Here is a 20,911-nt window from a genome sequence, read left to right as displayed (position 1 = left end):
TTGCGAGAGAGAAATGCCAAAACGCATATAAAAATATGTAAACAATGCAGAAAAATGTGTTAATTTTAATATTACATGGCCCAATTTTGCAGGAATCAACAAATATACAAAGATTGATTAATTAGGAACACGTAGCAATAATTTTGGGTATGTAGCCCTTTAGGTAAGTACGATTTTTAGCACATGAAAGAATGGATGTATTAACAGCGTTTGCAATTTCATGTAGATAGCAATATAATAATATGCATTAATAATAGCAATAAAAATTCCTATTTACCCTATTTTTGTCATTAAATGCAAATGCAAGCGCACAAGAAAAGATACATGTAGACAGCTGATCGCCAAAGCGGACAAAAGTTGAGAGTTGCCCGAGATTTTGCTTCGTTTTGCTTTGCTTCAAACGTTTTTTATGTGAGCATACTCATTAATATGCCTACATCGATCTTATATGTCAAAGCAAAGAACTATCAAGCAAAGCGAAGAAAGTTGTATGTGAATCAGCCTTTAGGGCGTTCATAATGTTGTATATACACTGGAGCCAAATGCATTATTTCAAATTGGTCACTGCATTAGTTCTGGTGGTTTCATCGATAATTTTAGTTAACTCGAAAACTATCGATACAATCGATAAATAAATTGAAATGTCTGTTCGAAGAGTGCACTTCAAGTGTAGAAGAGTGCAGAATAACATTTAACATTTAGAGCAGGAAAATACATGCGATTAGAGCAGAAAAACGCTCATCGGACGCTTTTTCCTGCACTTGAGTACTCAACCTCAATTTAATTGTGGAATATAAATTCTTAAATCTTAAAATAAATTGAATTAAATGGTGCAACAAAAGTGTTAATAAATACAAAATACGTACATCTCTCAGATTTAAAAAATAAATAAATGGGGGTGTTGTTTTATAGTGGGACCGATTAAGTGAGAATGTTATTTTCCACAGCCTAGCGCTATAAGATTATGTATAATGGCATCCCTACAAACAAGTATTCGAATTAAAGTAAAAAAATTAACTACATATCGTCGTTTAAAGTACAAAACCGCGTATCAACAAAATGCAAAACCTCGTTTGTGAGATTGCCAAGATTTTGTAGGTGGGAGCATGATAAAAACATAGCAAGGTAGAACCGTTCTCTCAATTTGTCGGCCATGATTTTTTTTTTGAAGTTTGCCAACATTTTAAAATCATATAAAAGTGAAAATAAAAAATTGAAATTGTTCGAAATTGTTGTTGCTTGAGATTGAAAATGAAACTGTGTGTGTGAGTTTGTGAGTAAATTTAAAAATTAAATTGTTTGGAAACGTCAAGAATTTTAAAAGTGACTCTCAGCGGTTCTACCTTACTATATTTTTATCATGGGTGAGAGTAAAGCCTCTCCTTAATTATCTCTTCTTTTTATGGCTATTTCCCAGTTTTTCAGTGCACGGCCGTCATTCAAACTAAGTTTAAACGCCCGACCTAGCTGGTTTAAACTAAGATCAGCCAATCAAATGTCAGCCAGCTGTTCAATTTAAACTCAGTTTACTTAATCTAAGTTTAAACGGGCACTGAAAAACTGTCCCTAAGAATCGATATTTTAATATAAATCGATAATGGCTTGATGCCAAGAGCTTCCGGTGAGCAAATATCTTTTTTGGCACAAATGTCAGTTACGAGGTTTTGCAGGACGACGGTACGAGGTTTTTTTACTTTAAGCGACGATAAAGACATTTGGTTGGTGAATCTCAACTCTACAATCTCAATATAGACAAACGATATTTTAAATTCATAGGTGATAAACAAACTGAATCACCTGAAAGGCCCGTCCACATAGAACTTTGGCGTTGCGTTGGCGTTGGCGTCGCTTCAACAGCTGACTATGAATACATGAATTCAAATGCAGCCGTCCACTTAGCCAAAATTCGACAACGCTCACGCCAACACAAAGCAAAAAGATGGCCAACTCTCATCTTTTCGCGTGCGTCGCTCGTCAGCTGTTGCAAATAAATAAAATTATGTGAAATATTTTCCTTTTTAATCAAGTGCGGGCAAGAAATATCGTTTTTAATGCAATTATTGATATGAAATATTAATTTATCTGTCGTTAGTATATTAATGTAGTGGCCCAAGCATTCGCTGCCAAGCGCTCATTGTAGCAAGCATACTTTTAACGTGCGTTCTGTCAAACCAACGCCAACGCCAAAGCTAACACGAAAGTTCTATGTGGACCGGCCTGAACGGTTTATGGCTGTGTAAAAAAATTGTAAAACGCTGTTTCCACGCACCTGAAATTGCGCAATTTCGACACTCAATTCTAATTTACAATTGTAGCTTTTTACACGACCATCCCAACTTTAATCTCAATTTCGATGACTATTTGTTTATTTGTTTGTTGTTGTTCTTTTTGTTTTGTTCGCTTTTTTTTTTGTTTTTATTTGCTATTTGTTATTGACGTTTAAATTGAAAATCGTATCGCAATTTCATCTGAAATTGGGAATAGTGTCTGTTTGGTCCATTTGAATGACACGCCGTTACGTTATCCGCTGACATACTGGCAGCACAGCCAAGAACGTACGTTCTCTATTTGTTTACTGTCAAAAACATCTGTGCGCAATTTGTAAGTTGGCGCTTATAACGTTCAATTCGCTTTTTTTTAGTTTATTTGTAGAGCAAATTTTCTAATTTGATAATTTAATAACTACTATCCTACTATAGTTTCGCGAAAACTGCGAATGTGGTTGATAAAAGCAAAACCTCATTACAGGGAATATAAGTACGTGCTCTAACCTCAACGTGCCGCCGGTTCGGTACGCGCATTTGCAATTTCGCAGGTTTGTCGCGCATTCCGGATTTCATTAGTTGCCATGTCCATTTTAGTAGAATGCAAAAAATTGTGCTTACGGCGATGTATGGCTGCTCTCGTATATAGCATAGCTATGCAATACATGCTGCTTGGAGTATTCCTCTTCTTCATCAACTTTCAAGTTCTGCATCCTTTGAAGTGGGTAGCAGACACTGTGGGTTTATTTTTTTCATTTTACACCTGGTTCAGCATTTTGCCCCTGATTGGAGCAGTTATTTTATACTGTATATTACTGGGTAAATCCTTTCTGGTAGTCAAGCGTTATTACGCTACACGGTTTCAATGGTTAGTATATACTGCTCCGCGCAAAGCATTGTTCCTCGTATTGCATCTACTGGTGGGTTATTTGACAGCATGGCTATATGCTAATTTTTGGCACGTCGATTACAGGTTAGCATTTTATATTAGCATTAATAAAATAAAAAAAACTTTAACTAAAATAAATTTCCCTTGTGTAGAAATTTTGTTTGCGACTGCTACGGCACAAAGTGTATCAACGGACGTTATTTGTTCCTCGTTTGTGTTGGAATCTTTGCAGCATGCCTGCATTTCGCCAAAGAGAATTTGCGTAAAGATCCAGAATTAGAATTTCCTATCGTTCAAGAATTATTGTGGGTTCGAATTCGTTCGTTAGTCTATCGAACGCTGTATCATTCTATGTTGCGATCATTTACACCTACAATTTGTTTTGGACTCGTTTATTGGCTAATTGGCGGAATAATTACCAGTTACTTTGCTGATGCGTTTGGTGTAGATGTTGATGAGAGCATGCAGTCTTTCTTCGCTATTGCGGTAAACCTGCGCCTGTTGTTTTACGGCTGGATTTTGGCTGCACAAATCCTAAGCAACATGCATCTCATGCAACACTTTTTCGCTATACAACTTTCGGAAGAGGTCACTTTTGTTATTGAACGGAAGCCTGTATTGTGCGGTGTTGGCATTGAAGAAATAACATTGGTCGATGCAATCAATTCACCGTTAGTACCAGTGGTGCAAAATTTGGGCGCACGAGATTTATATAGAATATCCAGCAATAAAGCGGAATCGAGACGTAAAGAAATCTATGCGCTGTCAGTGCCCGGTAAGTCATATTTTTTATTATATTTTTGAACACATTAAAATAATGTTATAATACTCAGGCGCCCACCCATACAACTGGAACCAATTGTCTGCGCAATGTTTAAGTCTTATTAACGCATTTACGGAGGAGTTAGCAGCATCACTTAAAAAGATATCAGCCGTTAAAACTACACCACTTTTTGCCACCGTTAAGCCAACAACTGCAACTGAAGCTGCTGAGAAAATACTGCTGCGTCAGTATAATGAAACCTTTGGTATCAGGCGCATGATGGAGGAACCTTGTCAAGAAAATATTGAAACAACTATGAAGATGTCACCTGCCTGCAAACGTATACACGATAAGGTGGAGAAAATGAAGAAACAATTAGAACAAACTTTGCGCACCGCTTTCCGAACAATACCCGGTCTGTTTTATATGTTTGGCGAAACAGAAGGAGCTCGAACCGCATTTTTACTCTCCAACTCGGATACGATTTTGTGGACAGTGCAAGGTTTGGCCGGCATATGTGCTGCCTCACTGACCGAAGACAAATATGGTGTGGTGCAAGTTACCCTACCACAAGTTATCAAATCGTTGCTTGGGCTGAAAACTGAACTAGACAAATTGAATAACGTAAATTTAAATGGTAAGAAGTTGGATCGAAACTTTGTCGTACTTAAAAATGGTGTAAAACGTAGTTTGTACAATATATGCACAGTTTTTCGCGACTATTTGCGCGAACTAGTCGACAGTGCTGAAGATCTACGGAAGTTACAGTGCTATGTGCATTATATGGAGACATAACATTGAGTTGACTGCTGATAAAATAAGTTGAACACTTAGATATAGCTATTTATATGACTGTTGTGAGAATTGTACTTTCTGTAATGCAATTAAAATTTAAGATAACAATAACCTTTTGAAATTATTTAGTGCGCGTATTAAGTAGAATGAACTAAAACTATGCAGGTCTTACCACTGCGAAGCTACGGTTTTATGAAACTATTTAATATAAATTCATTGTGATGGAAATACATAAACAATTATTAGTTAAGTAAATGGTTGCCGATTCTCATCAGTTTAAATTAACTCAAGGGTAGAGTGTACGTTACAATACCTTTAGATATTTAAATTATGTCACTTGTATTTTTTTGTCCATTGTTGGTATCGTAACCTGAGTGTCTATCGACCTAGTTACTATAACTGGTCTCATCAGTTTGCTTTTGAATTTCTCATCGTGCGGCACCTCAATTTGTTTACCTTTATTGGCGGAAATTAAACTACTTCTTTAACTTTTAAATATTATTTACCTAAAGACTTTAGAGCCTTGCTGATTTCTTGTATAAACTTCTCCTGATGCTCAATTGTTTCTTCCATTTTTAAGATTTTGTTTGTTATTTTTATGGTCGCTTGTATTTTTTCCTCCTTTTTACGACGTTCTGAACGCACCTGTCTATCGAAAATATATTATATGTACAAAATTTGTACATTTAAACGGTCGAATATTATTTCTACAACCAACCGCGAAACTTCTGAAATTACGGCAGCACCACAGATTATAAATAAAACAAGTTCACCCAACATGCTGGCTCCCAAATCGATGGCCGCCGCTTCTGAAAGTGGTTTTATTGTATTCGGTTTACTTATCTTCATTGTCCACATCTTCGTTCTTGTCTCCACTCTGTTGTAGACTTTGAAAACGTTTATATTTGAATTTTCTTTTGCACGCGTTGTATTTACTTACATTGTGCCGGTGGTATGCAAAAATAATTTCGAAATGTCGCATTATTTTTCGCTTTTTGTTTTATGAAATGAGCCACATATTTACTGAGTTGACGCACTGCAAGCATACCCAGTTTAAAAACGGGCAATGCAGGCATTTTGAAAGAATTTTATTAACTTTCAAGAACTGAAGTTGCATGCAATTGAAAACAAATTTTGCTGATATTCCTGTATGTATGTATACTTTTGAACTTCTTCACAACAAATTCGAAAAATGTAAAAAAATGACAATGCTATAATTTCTAATTTCACATTTTTTAGGCGTATACTTTAAGGAGTCAAATGATTTAGTCAACGTTTTTTTTTATTTCAAATCTCAAGCAATAAAACATTTTGTGTGTATGTCTTATTAAATAAATAATATTTACAAAACTGTCAACTTCAAAATGTATGCAACACATTGTGCATACACATTGTAGTGCATAAGCACGTTCTCCTGAGCCAAGAATCGAACCGAAAACGAAAATGCAAATGGAATTCTACATTAGGATTAAATGTAAAACTCGTACATGTACAAAGGCGTGGCAAACTTTTTAAATAATATTACACATATAAAATAACCTAAGTTATGATGCACCCAAGAATGCATTATTTTTCTGTGGTAGCCATTTCGATCACATATTCTAACTTGGCTAGTTCGTTCTTCACTTGCAGCATTTCACGCCTCTCCGCTAGTCACTGCGCTTGTGATTGCTTTAGTTGTGGCGGAGGTGTTCTGACATCCTCCCCGACATGTTCTACATTCACATACGGTGCTATATCCAGTTGATTGCTGACAAGTAAAGGCGACGCTGCTTGCTTGCTTTTGTGTCCATCGATAAAAACACGCGTCTCTAGGAAATTCAAAGCTCTGTAGAGTAAACCTCCATTTGGGTCATAGTCCCCATCGAAGTCTTTTACGACCTTACTAGTCTGATCGGGGGTATTTGGGTTGAAGGGCTGGTATTCGGCTATTGTTTCTCGGGTCCATTTGAATATATTTCGGGACTCTATACAGGTATAATTGAAAATGCGTGTTTAAAATGAATGAGATTGAATGAACGAATGAATAGGGGTAAAAAACATAAATAAATGGGATAGTCTATGCTTGCTTCAGGACAGTTAGTGCCACTTTATTTGACGTTTCTGTCTTTGATGGTGAAGCAGCAGGCGAATCTGTTTCTGCATTTGCTGAAGACGCTTTGTTGTCTGCTGTGTTGGGCAAAATTGGCGTACTGATAGGTTTTCCTGAGAGAGAATATGCAAATTTTTATTACGAATATGAATGAAAAACTCGAAAATCGTAAAACAATAAATAAGATGGTTTGCTGTATGAACAGCACACTAATCATGATTGAACCGTTTCTAATGATTTTAAAAACTAAAACAGAAAATATTAAACATTTTTTTATTAAAAGAACAACAGACAAACACGACAAAGCATCATCAGCAAACACGAATCAACTTACCTAAATCTGCCAGTGCGCGTGTCATTTCCCTGATTTGTGCATCCTGTCGCTCTAGTCGGAAACCCATTTCGGCTAGTGTTAACGCTAGTGCGGCCTTTTCCTGTCGTAGAGTTTCTTGCTTTTTCGCTTCATTGTTGGATTGACTGTGAAGTTAAAAAAATAACAATAGAAATTTAATCTGTTGTGAACTGCAGTACTTTCAAATTAAGACTAACCGCGTATATTCAAATATCAGCACACCAGCGCCTATCACAAATATAATGGCTTCACCCAACAAGTTTGCACCTAATTCAATGGCCATGGCCTCGTTCAGAGGAGGGACTGCGACTGGCTTGCCTAGATTCATTGCCCACATTTTTGTCTTTACCTCAATCCAGTTGTATACTGTAGAAATAATGAATATATTAATAAAAAGTTAATTATAAATAACATGAAATCATGTACATATTAAGAAATGTTAATTATATCATGCAGTCAACAACGCGATCGCGGTCTTCCAGTGGCAGGACGAGGTACACAGGTATTGCGTTATAATACACATAAATACTAAAATAGTTTATATTGCACAAACAAGAAATTTCTACATTTGGCGATATTACTAAAGGTTTGTGACGCTCAATGGCAATTGGTAGATATGACGCTTTTGACGCTCGATGGCAATTGGTACATATGAGGAGTAGCTAACTCCTCCCATCTCTAGATATGGAGTACACTTAATTCCAGGTATACTTACACTGCGCCGGTGGCATACAAACGTACTTCCGAAATACAGGGCTCTGCTTGGCATTACTTTTAATGACGTTAGCTATGGGTTTGCTAATCTGCTTTATAGCCAAAACACCTAATTTGGCGGCCGGAAAAGCGCCTATCGCCATTTTGTCCAAAGGATTTCTGGAACAGTGAAGGTGTTATGTGAAAAGACAGCAAGGAGTAGATTGGCAAAAGAAGGTTGATTTACGTAAACAGCTGACTCCGGCGCTAATTTTTTTCAGTGACATGTTTAACCCATTATTGAATCATGGCTCGTGCTGACCTGTCGAGTTTTGTTTAACTGATGTGTATCTGATTAATATACACACAAAAATGAAGTCGGTTTATTAAATATAATACTAAAGTTTTAAAACAGGAGAAGACAATACTACAAAATAATAATTACTTAAGTAATCTAATAGACGTTGGCATAAAGAAAATTGATACTAAAATTTAAATAAAAATGTTAAAGCGTACCGTTAATACGGTACTATCGTAGGAACAAATTAACTGTGAAATAAAAAAGTAACTTTAATAACTGTTCCAAGAAACGAAATAAGAAATTGTTCAATTTAAATTTAAAAATGTAACTTGACGAATATTTATAAAATGATCAAATTGGAGGAATAACCTGGCTATATGAGGCCATTAAAACACAATAATTTACAATTGGAAGAGTAACCTAGCAATATAAGGACTTAGTTCTCAACCATTTAAATTTTTATCTGGATAATATATTCTGACATATAAGCAACACTTAGAGATAACTTGGTGGACCATTAAATCACAATAGACTTTTTAATTTGATATGATTGACAAAGAATTGAAAGGAATAAAACGTACGATACATATATGTATAAGCATAAACTTTTGCACGTGGTTCTGGCCCGCAGCGGTATTATCATCGCGTATCAGTGGAGCGACGATTGGATGTATTAATGGAATATAACATACTATATTAAAAGCAGAGCAATAACCTGGCGGTGATGAAAACTAGCCAGCCTACCCAAAAACCCCCCCCCCAAAAAAAAAAACATGTTTAACCCGAGAATGGCAAGAAAGAGTAAGCCAATATTTTGCACATGACAATTTTTTTTCGAATTTGCATTACATATTTACATACATAGCTTTAAAACTAGAAAGCTTATGTTGACAAAGATATTTTTTTATAACAACTAAATACCTTATATAAGTTCATAATGACCAACATAAATTCTGAACAAAGACCTGAAGAAATGGGTGCTTTAAAACATGACCCTAAAACATTAAATATTACATCAAGAGAACGTGTAGAATATTTGAAATATAGAAAATTTTCAAATTTGGGTCATTTATCTCTTTAAACAAATGTATAAATTGTACTTCTAATGACAGAACCCATTTTCAAGAGCACAAATATTACTTTGAAGGCTATTCATTTAATTCTTCTGCCATTGAACCTATTCCCAATTCGTATTAAAGTAACTCAGCAAGCAGATGCAGATCAAGTATAAATTTTTACAGTGTAGGAGCTGTCAAGTCCAAACGACCGTACGAACCAAATTTTTTTGTTTACGAATAAATAAAAAACATAAACCGATTTTGACACTAGGCTGGTGCTCACTCGCAACCAGCGTTGCCAATTTTTATACTTTCCTACCAAAACTGGTACTTTGAACATGATTTGGTACGATCAAAAAACGTAAATCTATAAATTTACCTGTCAATGTTATTGCAAAGAACGTAAATGAACGTTCTTTGGACTTTGTTGCTTTTCCTAGTACCAAAGAACGTAAATATATCTTTACATCGTATGTATCGTACATTTACGTTCTTTGGAACAACGAACAGTGGCAACCGTGCACCTATTTTTCTTTTTCATTTCTTCCGTACTGTCCAATACTCTGAATTGCAACACTGTTCTTTCCTCCTTTCTTTCGACAGAAACGTCAACAATTTTCTCACTGTTCGTTTAGTTTTTCGCTGTTGAATTTTTCGCAACCAATATTTTTCAAGAAAAAGATGTTATAAGTTCATAAAAATTACACTAAATCGTTATCTAAGTGTTAAAGTGTCACAATTAATAAAGAAATATCGTAGGAATATTAAATATAGTGTATAAAAATGTATTTGAAAAAATGTAATACGGTAATACGAAGATAGTCTCATGGTGGTGAAGAAAAAATGTGAAAAGATTTTCACCTGCAGTATTAGTGGCAGTGAGAAAAGAAAAACCAGCAATATCGAGAAAACCTCAAGCGGTATCTAGTGTTGTGTGTGGCATAGGAAGTGAATAAGCAAGCACCTGTCGGATGTGAACGCCTCAAAAGAGGCTATATATGTATTTCTGCATGCTATTCTCCATCGCTCCAGTTGATGGGCTGCTCCGCTGGCCAATTGAGCAACATCTACCTATGTACATATGCATTTAGCAAGTGCGAAAAAACATCATTTCGATGATGAGGCAATAAAAGAATGTTGTGAGTAAAGGCAAATTAGAAGGAGCTACAAAATGTTTACGAAAAAATCTCATGCGGATATAAAAAAGTCCACTGGCAAGTTTCAAGATTGTAAAAAGGATTCAGCATCCCGGTTGCGTCACTTGCGTACCATTTTAGGTAGGTGCAAAAGTAAATTTTTGTTCTAACTATATAAATCCATTATTTTACTCTGAAATTAGTAGACAGCCAACCAAACAATGACATTTAAAGTAGCCCCTTCATGTGTGGGCGAAAAACATACTCCTTTTATAACAAATATAGTAAAATTCATGAAAACAACTTTTTCAACCTACATGATTGACTTCTACATACATAGTTACCAGGGGTATACAAATAGACGAAATGGCAATAGCAATGACAACATAACTGCAACGTCAATTCTCATTGGAATACTCGTGTTTATCCGCAAAACACCTCTGGTTAGCTATTTAAAACCTTCGTACATTTAGCATACAGCTTTAGTACTTGCTTCCTGATTCGTTTGTTGGCCATCAATCGTCATTGTATAGACAAGTACACCCATGTACTCATAACGCAATGATAATTTATGCATATATAGTATGTACATACATACATACATATGTGTTATGTACAATCGAAATATTATATTTGTCTATTTAAGCGCGTAGGAAAGATTTCAAGCGATCTGCAAATAGCTAGTTACTTCCATGTACACGCTTAAAAAATGATCTTTCTACTCATTGTATAGTACCTCATAGTACCTACGTCAGGTGGATATTTGAGCGAACGCGCATACATAGAAACCAACGAGCGGTTTGTGGCGCACCGTGAATGAGTTAATATGTATATTTGCCAACATGGCTAAGCACCCAATGTTCATTCTATGGATGATTCCACATGCATACATACATACATACATATCTAGTATGTATTTAAATGTGAGTGTCACTGGAATCATCGCCCTTGGTTAGTTACTCATTGTAGGGCAACAAATGTCCAACGCATCAGAGCAGTAATGTGCGCTTTATTAAACTCAGTTGTGTTATTTGATGTTTGCTTTTGGCCACTTCATGCGGCAGCTGTTCGCATTACCGGCGTGAACGTTAAACGTGGCCCCGTGTCTTGTGGGTTCTTTTCACGCTTTTGATATCTTTCCTATTCACATTTATTTTGTAAGAATTAGTTTTGCTGCGATTCAGTTGTAGCGACCGCTTTCTAGATGCGTGTGTATATGCTTTGCGAAGTTATACGAATTCAATTTAAGTAAACGGTATGTGAGGTTTATGGCTATCTAGTACTCAATTTGTTCTGATTCTTGTTTGCGCCACGAGCATGAAAAGTAGGCACATACATATACATATATACCTATATGTAGACAGGAGCATTACATACATACAGCCAAAGCTTTCATTAAATAACTTCAGTTACATAGTTTTTTTCATTTTTTTCCCATATAGAAATTGTATTTAAACAAATTTTCTTTACCAATAAAATGGTGAAGATCTACTATTTATGACAACGAAGACACGAATCTGCAGTCTAAAAGTCACTCACAGTATCACTCGCATGAGTCCGCTGGGTTTGTTAATAAATAAAGAAATTAAACATTACCCGCTATTAAGTGGAAACAATTCTGCTGTAAACGGAATTCGATATGGTTTAAATGTACATGTCAGCGGTTACTCAATATGCCATATAGAAATAAGTAAAAAAGCTAATTCGTTTTGCATTTAAACATGCTCATTTCTAATTACCGTGAACCGCGAGTTTAGCCACAAAAAAAAACTTCACATTCCAACAGGTCTACTATGAATCATAGTATTTTTGCACCTTTCGCTTTGATGTTCATCTTCGTATCTTAATGGCCATTTTTGTTTGTTTTATTAATGACGCACCTGCAACAAATCTCCAGCTCAGTGCCAATGATTACGAACTATTGAGCTGCATACCTATCTCATGAAGATGGTAAATATAATATTGCACATGTATGTTAATATGATAAATACCTGTGGCACAATAAATAATTCTACATGACAAATACCTAGAACGCTTCCATACATGTAACGTGTTACTACTTTTGCGAAAGTCCCCTTTAGGGAAAGTTTAAATCTTCATATTAAGTTATTCGTGGTGGTTTAACGTTAAGTTCCGCTAATGCATTTTGTGAAAGCGATACACAAGCGGTCCACAAGGACAAAGCCGTTAGGGTTGTCGGGTTTTCCGGGCATGCGAAGAGATGTTTCGAGTCATGTGGGGTCTCTCCGCATGCCGGACACTCATTTGGCACATCCTCTTTCAATCTACTCAGGTAGGGCTATTGTCGTTCGTGTCTCCCGAGGCAGATGAAGCTCTGTCTCGTCTATGTCCGGGGCGGTATGCCTAGAACGGCATTCACAGGTCTAGAGTCTACATAACTCGAGACTGACTCCCTGTTAATGCCGTTCAGGGCCAGTCGGTAAGATGACGGGTCCAGAGGTTGCTTGATGAACATCTGGACTTCGTCCGTCAGTTCATATAGATGCCTCCTGACGTGCCTAGGCGAGGGCTCCTCTGCAAGCAGCTGTCTGTTTGCGTGTCCACTTCTGTGGCTCCCGATCAGGAACTGCTTGCAGAGCATTATGTTGTGCTCCTTTATGGGGAGCATTTGTGCCTCGCCGTGGAGATGATGTTCGGGCGACATCAGGAGGCATCCTGTCGCTGTCCTGAGTGCGGTGTACAGTACAGTCTGTTTCCGTCCACTGCGTCCTACTAGTCCCCGGCGACCACACTGGTGCTGCGTAGTTTAAAACCGGCCGACCTATTGCTTTGTATGTTCCCAGTACGTTTCTTTGTCTTTGCCCCAAGTACTACCGGCTAGCGACTTGAGGACCTTGTTGCGGCTCTGTACTTTATCGACAATAGCGATTGCGTGCGCAGAGAATGAGAGTAGGCTGTCGAATGTTACTCCGAGTATTTTGGGATTATTTACCGTCGGAATTGGTGTGTCATCGACGTGAATTCCCAGCGGTAGCCTGACCACCTTCGTACAGGTTGTGAACAGGGTCGCAGAAGAAGCGAGAAAGTTCGGAGAGATACCCGTTTACTTTCGAACACAGGTCATCAATTCCATTCCCAGTCGATATGATCGAGCAATCGTCGGCGTAAGAGACAATCGAGACTCTCTCTGGTGGCTGACAGAGCCTTGAAATGTAAAAGTTAAATAGTAGCGGGGAAAGGACACCACCCTGTGGAACCTCCTGTTTTATTTTTTTAAGTTTACTCGATTTGTCTCTAAACATTACCGACGAGTGTCGACCACTCAGATAATTTGCCGACCACCGTTTGAGCCTCTGTGGGAGAGAGGAAGCCTCTATATCCTCTAGTAGCGTGGAATGGCTGACAGTGTCAAAAGCCTTTGACGGGTCCAACGCTACTAGAATCGTTCTTTCACAGGGATGTTTACGGTTAAGGCCACGAGTTATCTGAGTGTTTATGGCGTTAGGTCCTGTTGTTGTACTTTGCACTTTACGGAAACCATGCTGATGCTTCGCTGGGATCAGGTGGTTTGTGAAGTACGGGAGTAGCAAGGCCTCGAGTGTCTTCGCTACCGGGGAAAGGAGTGTTATCGGACGATAGGAATCTCCTTTGTTGGCAGGTTTCCCCGGTTTGAGCAGTGGGACCACTCTCCCCACGTTCCAGATGTCTGGGATGATGAGAGTGGCCATTGACAAGTTGAGGACCTCCGTTAGGTACGCTACCCCCGCAGGACCCAAATTTTTCAGCATCAGCAAGCATATTCCGTCGGGACCCATGGTTTTGGAGGCTTTCGCCTTCCCGATGGCCACCTGAACTTCACCGCCGGTGAAAGCAAGGGGGGCACAATTTGTTGGCAGTTTGTGCAGCATTTTGGTCACTCGACGCTTGGTTTTGTCCACCGGAGGATGCAGTATGGACTGCCGGCTAAAGTAGCTCGCGCATCGCTCCGGGTCCGACAAGGCATGGTCGCCGAAGGAAATTTCGACTCTGTCGTCGTGCTTCGTCGGATTGGACAGTGACCTCACGGTTGACCATAGCTTACTCACACCAGAGGTGAAGTTACAGGTCTTCAGATGTTCTTCCCACTTCTTCCGCTTATGTACGTTCACTAGTTGCCGAATCTCCGCGTTGAGATCCCTGATAGGGGGATCTCCGGGACCGGCCTGACGAAGGCTGTCACGCTCATCGGCTAGAACAGCCGCTTCGGCAGTGAAATTTGGACGTGGGTCCGTGATGCATCCTGCCGGTACGAAGCGGGCTGCAGCAGCGGTGACAGCCTTGCGGAACTTACGCTCACCAAGGTGGACGTCGGTTGGTGTGGGGAAAGCATCCAAGGTGTTTTACGAAAATTCCGCGAAGCCTATCCCATCAGCTTTGGAGAAGTTGATATAGGTTCGATGCTCCGCGGAAGCAAAGTCGGTTGGTTTATCGATCGAGATGACTATGTGCAGATGGTCTGATGCCAAGGTCAGCATAGGTCGCCATGATATGCTGTTTATCAGACCAGCGCTGACTATTGTTATGTCTGGCGAGCTGCAGCAGCTGCCCATAATCCTGGCGAGTGCGTCGTCGTTCATTGTGCAGAATGTCGAATCGTCTTATCTGCTCAGCCAGATCGGTTCCCCTACGATCGTTTGACAGGCTTGAGTGCCAAAGATCGTGGTGCGCATTAAAGTCAACTACTACCATTCGGTTTTCACCTCTGAGGAGCGCACCTATGTCAGGGTGATATCCCGCCGGGCAGCAGGTGACAGGGGGTATATAAACGTTGAATATTTCGAGCTCAACATCGCCTGACCGGATAGCAATGCCCTGACATTCTAGGGTGGTATCCCTGCGGTCGATGTCTGCTTCGATAAGACGATACTGCACGGTGTGGTGCGTGATGAACGCTAAGCCACCACCATTATCTCGCTCGTGATCTCGTTGTGGTGTTGTCTATTGTGTTGCTGTGTTGTGGTGCTGTGGTGTTTGTGTTGAGCTGCTCAGTTGGACTGGGGCTATCCGTGAAGGCTGCTCTGTTTGAGCAGCGGGGGCCACAAATGATATGGTCCACTGCCGATGAGTCCGTAGGCCTGAGAAGACTCTGAGGGGACTCCACCCGTTGCATGCATTGCACTTGACTGAGTTGGAGTTGTGATGCAGTCGTCTCTGACACAGCAGCTGTAGGTTTCTGGCCGTGGGTTTGACTCGATGCCAGGCCTGAGAAGAAGAATACGTAGTAAATGTAGTCCTATGGACGAACAACTTCTGAGATATTTCGCCGACCTAAACGAGGTTAGATCGCCGAAACAAATGCCCTTGGTCGGGTAAAACCCGAGTCATTCCGGTACGTAGAACCGGCAGGTGGGGTGGTCGTCGTAATATGTTTCCCCTACGATCATTAGACAGTCTTGAGCGCCAAAGAACGTGGAGCGCGTTGAAGTAATCTACTACCATTCGGTTTTCACCTCTGAGTAGCGCGCCTATGTCAGGGTGATATCCTGACCGGAAAGCTATGCCCAGATATTGGAGGGTGGTGTCCCTCGGGTCGATGTCTTCTTCGATAAGCCGATACTGCAAAGTTGAGTTGCTGTGCAACTTCGTTTCTGGTACCGCAGCTATCAATATACCGTGCCGACCCATAAAGACTGCTATCTCTTCAATCTTGCTCTGGAGTCCGTTGTCGTTCGGTTGTACGAGTTTCGTATGCTTTGGGAGGCTGGTCGTGATACGGGGGTGAGGAACGTCTGGGGTCTACCTTGGGCCTTTTGCGCGCGACGAAGTTGCTGTTGTTGCCTGGTGGTGGGTGGCTGTAGTGGGTACAATGTTGTGTGCGTCGGCAGTGTTCTACAGCAGGAGGCACAATAGATTATTGCCCACTCGCGTGTGGTGCGTAGCCCAGAGCATAGACGGAAGTGGCACCAGCTAAGGCATGTGTTGCATTTGACTGATGTCACGTTCCGCTATACTCTTTTCTGGCACACGGAGAAGATGGTGTGGGCAACCAGCAGCTGTTGGTTGGATTGTACACGCGAGATGGACCGGCCGGTAAATTGGTGTGAGGGTTGAGGGGGTGGGGAGGTTTGCTGTTGCTCAGTGCAGCATCTAGGAGCTGTGCAGGCTCTTTGGGTGCTGGTTCGCACTTGAGCACAGCGCGAGCGGATAGCCGTGGCGGCGGATAGTTCCGTTTGGCTTGAGCAACAGGGGGTCACAAAGCTTGTGGTTAACTCCCGGTAAGACCTAAGGCCAGAACAAAGTCTTAGGTGACTCCATCCGTTGCAGGAATTGCATCTAACCGAAGTGTAGTTCGGATGGAGTCGTCACTAGCAAAGGCAGCAAAAGTATATTTCTGGCCCGTGGTTGGGCTCTACGCCCTCCCGAATAAGAGGGATGCGGAGCTTTGCCGCAAAAAATCCGCCTTTTTCTACAGCCTTATCGTTAGCGCCCGGGCATAATCCTAGAGCTTCTGCCGAATGTTAACCTAACTTGGCGGCCAACGATGCTTTAGCGCCGCTTGCGTTGACGACCACGGCGGCGAACAATGCCTGTAGTTGCATCAGTGAATACTCCTCTGTTTTGACTAAGTCGCCCTCCATTTCGCGCGAAATAATGTTTAGTTAACTGAACGGTTTAGGTACTTACTTTGCGATTAATTTAATAATTTATGAATATTTAGAAGGCTAAGTGACGGCGTTCTCGATATCATAAATCGAATGTTTCTTTATTCCGCTAAATATTTACAAAAGGATAGTGCACCCATAACTCATGCCTAATTTACAATAACGTAGCATAGACCTTAGTGCAGTAGTGCAGGTATACTACATCTCGGCAGCCAGTTCGATAACTCGCTATCTCAGAATTTTGTTGAAGAACGTCCTATCCCACTTTAAAATATATTGAATATGGTCTCTGATAGGGCGTTTTTCTTGAAAAGTTTTCTGAGATAGGGCGTTTTCGAACTGGCTGCCGAAATATGTAGGTCAATAATAAAGCCTTCGGGACTGTTTTTGGTCCATCTCAAGACTAGTTCGGGCTCTATTTGGGACCAATTCAGGGCGGTTTTGGTAATAGTTTTAGGTCTATTTTGGTAATAGGTTTAGGTCCATTTTGCGGGTAGTTCTAGGTGATTTTTGGACTAATAAAATGCTATTTCGGGGCCGTTCCGACTAGTTCGGGATCATAACAGAACCTACTCAGGACTATTTCAGAACCATTTCGAGACTAGATGTCGACTATTTCAGGATAATTTTGGGACTAGACCTGGACCGCTCGAGAATAGTTCAAGACTTTTTCAAGACTAGTTTGGGTTCATTTCGGGCTAGTTCAGGCTCATTTCGGGACTGGTTCAGGACTATTTCAGCATCATTCCTCCATAGTTCACGACTATTCCAGGACTAAGTCGGGACGAGTTTTACACTATGTCTTTCAGGTCTAGTTTTGGAATAATTTTGCGACTGGTAAGGGACCATTTCAGTCCCGTTTCAACGCATGTTAGGGATCTTCTCGGGACAAGCTACCGACAAAATGAAATGAAATTATTGTTTACGTTTAAATGTCCGTACTCAAATTTTTTCTCAAAAAAACTTTTAAAATTGCTTTTCATTGCCTATGCATTACAGACAATGTTGACCAAGAAGAGGCGAAATCACTATTCGAAACGAACTACAGTCACGTTTATTTTATACTTTACGATACCTTCATTCAGGCGGAGGCAAACTTAAAGCAAAAAGGTAAGTTTAACAGTTAAGTAACCAAAAAAGATATTTTAAAAGTTTTTAAATTTAGGCAGGTTTTATACCATAGCCTCACAATTTCTAATGCTAAGCCAAGTTTGAGCAATTTTTTTTTTTGTTAAATAAACTCAACTTGTATTTGTATAACTTTAACTTTAAAGCGTTTAGGTGTTGTGACCGAAAAAGATTAACTTCATTTTATTTACTTATATTTATTTAATTATTGATTTAAGTTTGCATTGTTTATTACTCTTCCCTAATGCAACGCAGCAGTGCTATTAAAAATTCTCTAAATGTGCAAAAAAGTGTATAAAATAGTGTAAAATTAAACATCAAACAATAGCACAGAACAATTTGTTTACAAATGACGCAAAAGACAACAATAAAATGCAAAAAAATCACACATGAAAATACACACACATATGTATGTTTTCGTTGTGTGTGGGCGCGTGATTCTGCCATTGTATTAGTTTCTTTACGTGCAAATGTGTTTGTATCTTTTTTTTATTATTAATGAAAAATACTGTTGTACATAATCGAAATATTCTCTTTGTCATTCTCAATTTGTTTCTCTTCTCTTTTCCCACACTAAACACCACTTATTTCTCGCTATGTATTCGATTTTGACAAACACAAACAAAACTTAACAAAAAAAATGGCAGAACTTCCGTTTCACATTGGTAAGTTTGCAGTTGATTTTTCGCAGTTTTTGCTGCGGGGCTTCTCTTCTTTATCGAATTCTCATGCCATTCACATTTTCTTCTATTTGGTTCTTTTACTCATGCGTATTTTAACGGAATAGTAGTCGATTTTTTTTTTGTTTGTATGAAAACATTTATTCGAATCAGTTACAGTTAAGTTGCCTATTTTGTTGCATTTGGAAATACGCTTTTGGTTCTCGAGCTTTCGTCGGCACTTTTTCTCTAAAAGTTTATAAAATCAAAAGGATCAGTGCACTTTACACATTTGTTTTTAACTGCAACATACTTGAAAAATCGTATATAAAGGGAATTCATTGCCATTAATTACTTACATAATGCTCTTATCATAACACCAATGCTTCACTTCCGTTTGGTAGTTAGAATATCCTATTTTCCGGTTTTACTACATCGTAAATATACAAATAACGCAAATTTGGTTTATCCAGCCAAAGTGTATCAATCTCATACCATAACTATCATTCAATAAGTAGATTTATGAAATGATGTATGAAAATGCTGCTTATAAACACCGACTGTGCATTTATTGAAATCCTTGGTGATATAAGCAAATCTCACGAGCTGTTACATTTTTCGACAAAAACTTGTTTTAAAATGGTGCCACACTTATATTAGACAATGCTTTATCTTCCATTTTGCGTAAAAAATCAAGATTCCATCGTCAAATTTGATTTAAATAAAAACTTAAAAAAGATATACATACTAAATTTAAAAAAGATATGTAAAATTTTTGTGTGTAGATGTTAAAGTTTGTTGAATTTTTGTAAGATGTTCGAAATGTGGGTTTATGTGGTGCTATTTACTTGATGTGCTAGACAGGGTTTGAAAAACTGTCAGCAAAGCAGCAACAGCATTACTATTTTTGCTTTTGCTTAGCTTTGAAATTTTCGATTTTGATTCGAACTGCTTTGCTTTTGCTGTGACTTTGAAAAGTTTATTCTGTTTTTTTATCGGCAGTTTATTTAAACAATTTTATTGCTTTTGATTTGCTGTGATAGTGCTTTTGCTGTGCTGTTATCTGCTTGGCTGTGTTGCGCACATGACGCTTTTGCAGCATGGTATATTATCTAAGTACATATTAACTCCGCGATCAATGCAAAGCTTATCAGGGTAAGCGACTAGTGGATTGGCGCACGCATACATATAATATCCCCTGTTTCTGCCAATTCGGTGTTTCGCAGCAAATTTATAGTCAAATTGATGTTGATTTGCTTCTGCTGCGCTGTTTTTGTGCTTCCACAAATTGCTTTCGAAATTTCATAGCAAAACGGCAGCCAAAGCATTTGTTTTTTTCTGAATTGCTTTTGCTTTGCTTTCGATATCATACATGCCGAAGTTAAAGCACAGAAAAAGCAAATTAAATAAAAATATTACAGCATTTTCAAACCCTGATTTCATTATTCCAGCGACGAAATATTGTACATTTACTAAATCTTATTATTGAAAATTTTCATCTCACATGCTTTCGCAATCTATTATATATCTCATATTCATCCAAACATTTTAAGAGTATCTTTATCCAATTTGTCTCGCCACTGTACACGACTCACTGATCAAATATTATATAATGTTCATCATAAGTGCTAACATGGAATATGTGTTGTTGCTTGCCTGCTGTACAATGCATAACTTTTGTTTTAATTCTATGCTACAATTTCTCTATGTATGTACATAAATTGCTAATCAATACAAAATAATTACATTTGACAATTTAGTACATAAAGCACATCGCGAGGAATTGGATGGCTCATTATGGCTACTGGAGAAAATACTCTGTTGGCTGCCCGAGCTGTTGGCGCGTCGTTGGCAATGCCATTCGATCAGTCGTATTATGGCCAAGTTGTTGCATTTGGGGAATTCACCAAAGTTGCGGCGCGAAGGCGTACGGTACGTTTTTTTTAACTTATTTTTTCGTAAATTACTTTACTAATCTTCTTGTATTCTTCTTCTCCCGCTAGGTATTTTCTATTGTGGTACCAGGCGCTGGGTGAAAATGCTCCATCCTATGTACATTCCATGTACGCAGACCTAATACCGGGCCTGATTGTGCCGCAGAAGGGCATTATCGGCCCGGATCTCGAGTTCAGTGCGACTGATTTTCTCAGTCATCCGAATATGAAAGTTGAGGGTGGCA

At 39.0% G+C, this 20,911-nt stretch overlaps 4 protein-coding genes across 5 annotated transcripts in view; 2 read left to right on the top strand and 2 right to left on the bottom strand.

Moving 5' to 3' along the window:
* The first annotated feature begins 2,848 nt into the window (after positions 1–2,848).
* LOC118737407 (nucleoporin Ndc1) lies at positions 2,849–5,793 on the top strand. Its single transcript, XM_036467874.1, has 3 exons — positions 2,849–3,237; positions 3,306–3,928; positions 3,987–5,793. The coding sequence occupies exons 1-3, from the start codon at positions 2,849–2,851 to the stop codon at positions 4,709–4,711; spliced, it is 1,737 nt and encodes a 578-aa protein (XP_036323767.1). The 3' UTR covers positions 4,712–5,793.
* On the bottom strand, positions 5,040–5,881 carry LOC118737409 (optic atrophy 3 protein homolog). Its single transcript, XM_036467877.1, has 4 exons — positions 5,652–5,881; positions 5,430–5,598; positions 5,218–5,360; positions 5,040–5,167 (listed from the first exon to the last, which is right to left on the bottom strand). Exons 1-4 carry the CDS (start codon positions 5,785–5,787, stop codon positions 5,040–5,042), a joined length of 576 nt encoding a protein of 191 aa, XP_036323770.1. The 5' UTR covers positions 5,788–5,881.
* A 94-nt stretch (positions 5,882–5,975) lies between these two features.
* On the bottom strand, positions 5,976–8,126 carry LOC118737408 (putative OPA3-like protein CG13603). 2 transcript variants are annotated; one of them, XM_036467875.1, is made up of 4 exons: positions 7,871–8,126; positions 7,353–7,521; positions 7,138–7,280; positions 5,976–6,678 (listed from the first exon to the last, which is right to left on the bottom strand). In XM_036467875.1, the coding sequence occupies exons 1-4, from the start codon at positions 8,010–8,012 to the stop codon at positions 6,365–6,367; spliced, it is 768 nt and encodes a 255-aa protein (XP_036323768.1). In that variant the 5' UTR covers positions 8,013–8,126; the 3' UTR covers positions 5,976–6,364. The 2 variants fall into 2 exon arrangements, with proteins under 2 accessions (XP_036323768.1, XP_036323769.1); XM_036467876.1 differs by lacking the exon at positions 5,976–6,678 and adding an exon at positions 6,687–6,916.
* Positions 8,127–9,820: 1,694 nt separating this feature from the next.
* The window catches only part of LOC118737405, a 36,308-nt gene continuing 25,217 nt past the window's right edge, over positions 9,821–20,911 (top strand). The window contains exons 1-2 of the mRNA XM_036467871.1: positions 9,821–10,484; positions 17,945–18,055. Of these exons, the coding sequence (XP_036323764.1) occupies positions 10,379–10,484; positions 17,945–18,055 (217 nt within the window). The 5' untranslated portion in view covers positions 9,821–10,378. The remainder of the gene's footprint in view (positions 10,485–17,944; positions 18,056–20,911) is intronic.

The sequence above is a fragment of the Rhagoletis pomonella genome, unplaced genomic scaffold (genome assembly GCF_013731165.1).
Source record: "Rhagoletis pomonella isolate Grant_MI unplaced genomic scaffold, Rhpom_1.0 Rhpom_scaffold_00004, whole genome shotgun sequence".
Classification (NCBI taxonomy): domain Eukaryota; kingdom Metazoa; phylum Arthropoda; class Insecta; order Diptera; family Tephritidae; genus Rhagoletis; species Rhagoletis pomonella.
This window is presented reverse-complemented; position numbering and strand designations above follow the sequence as displayed.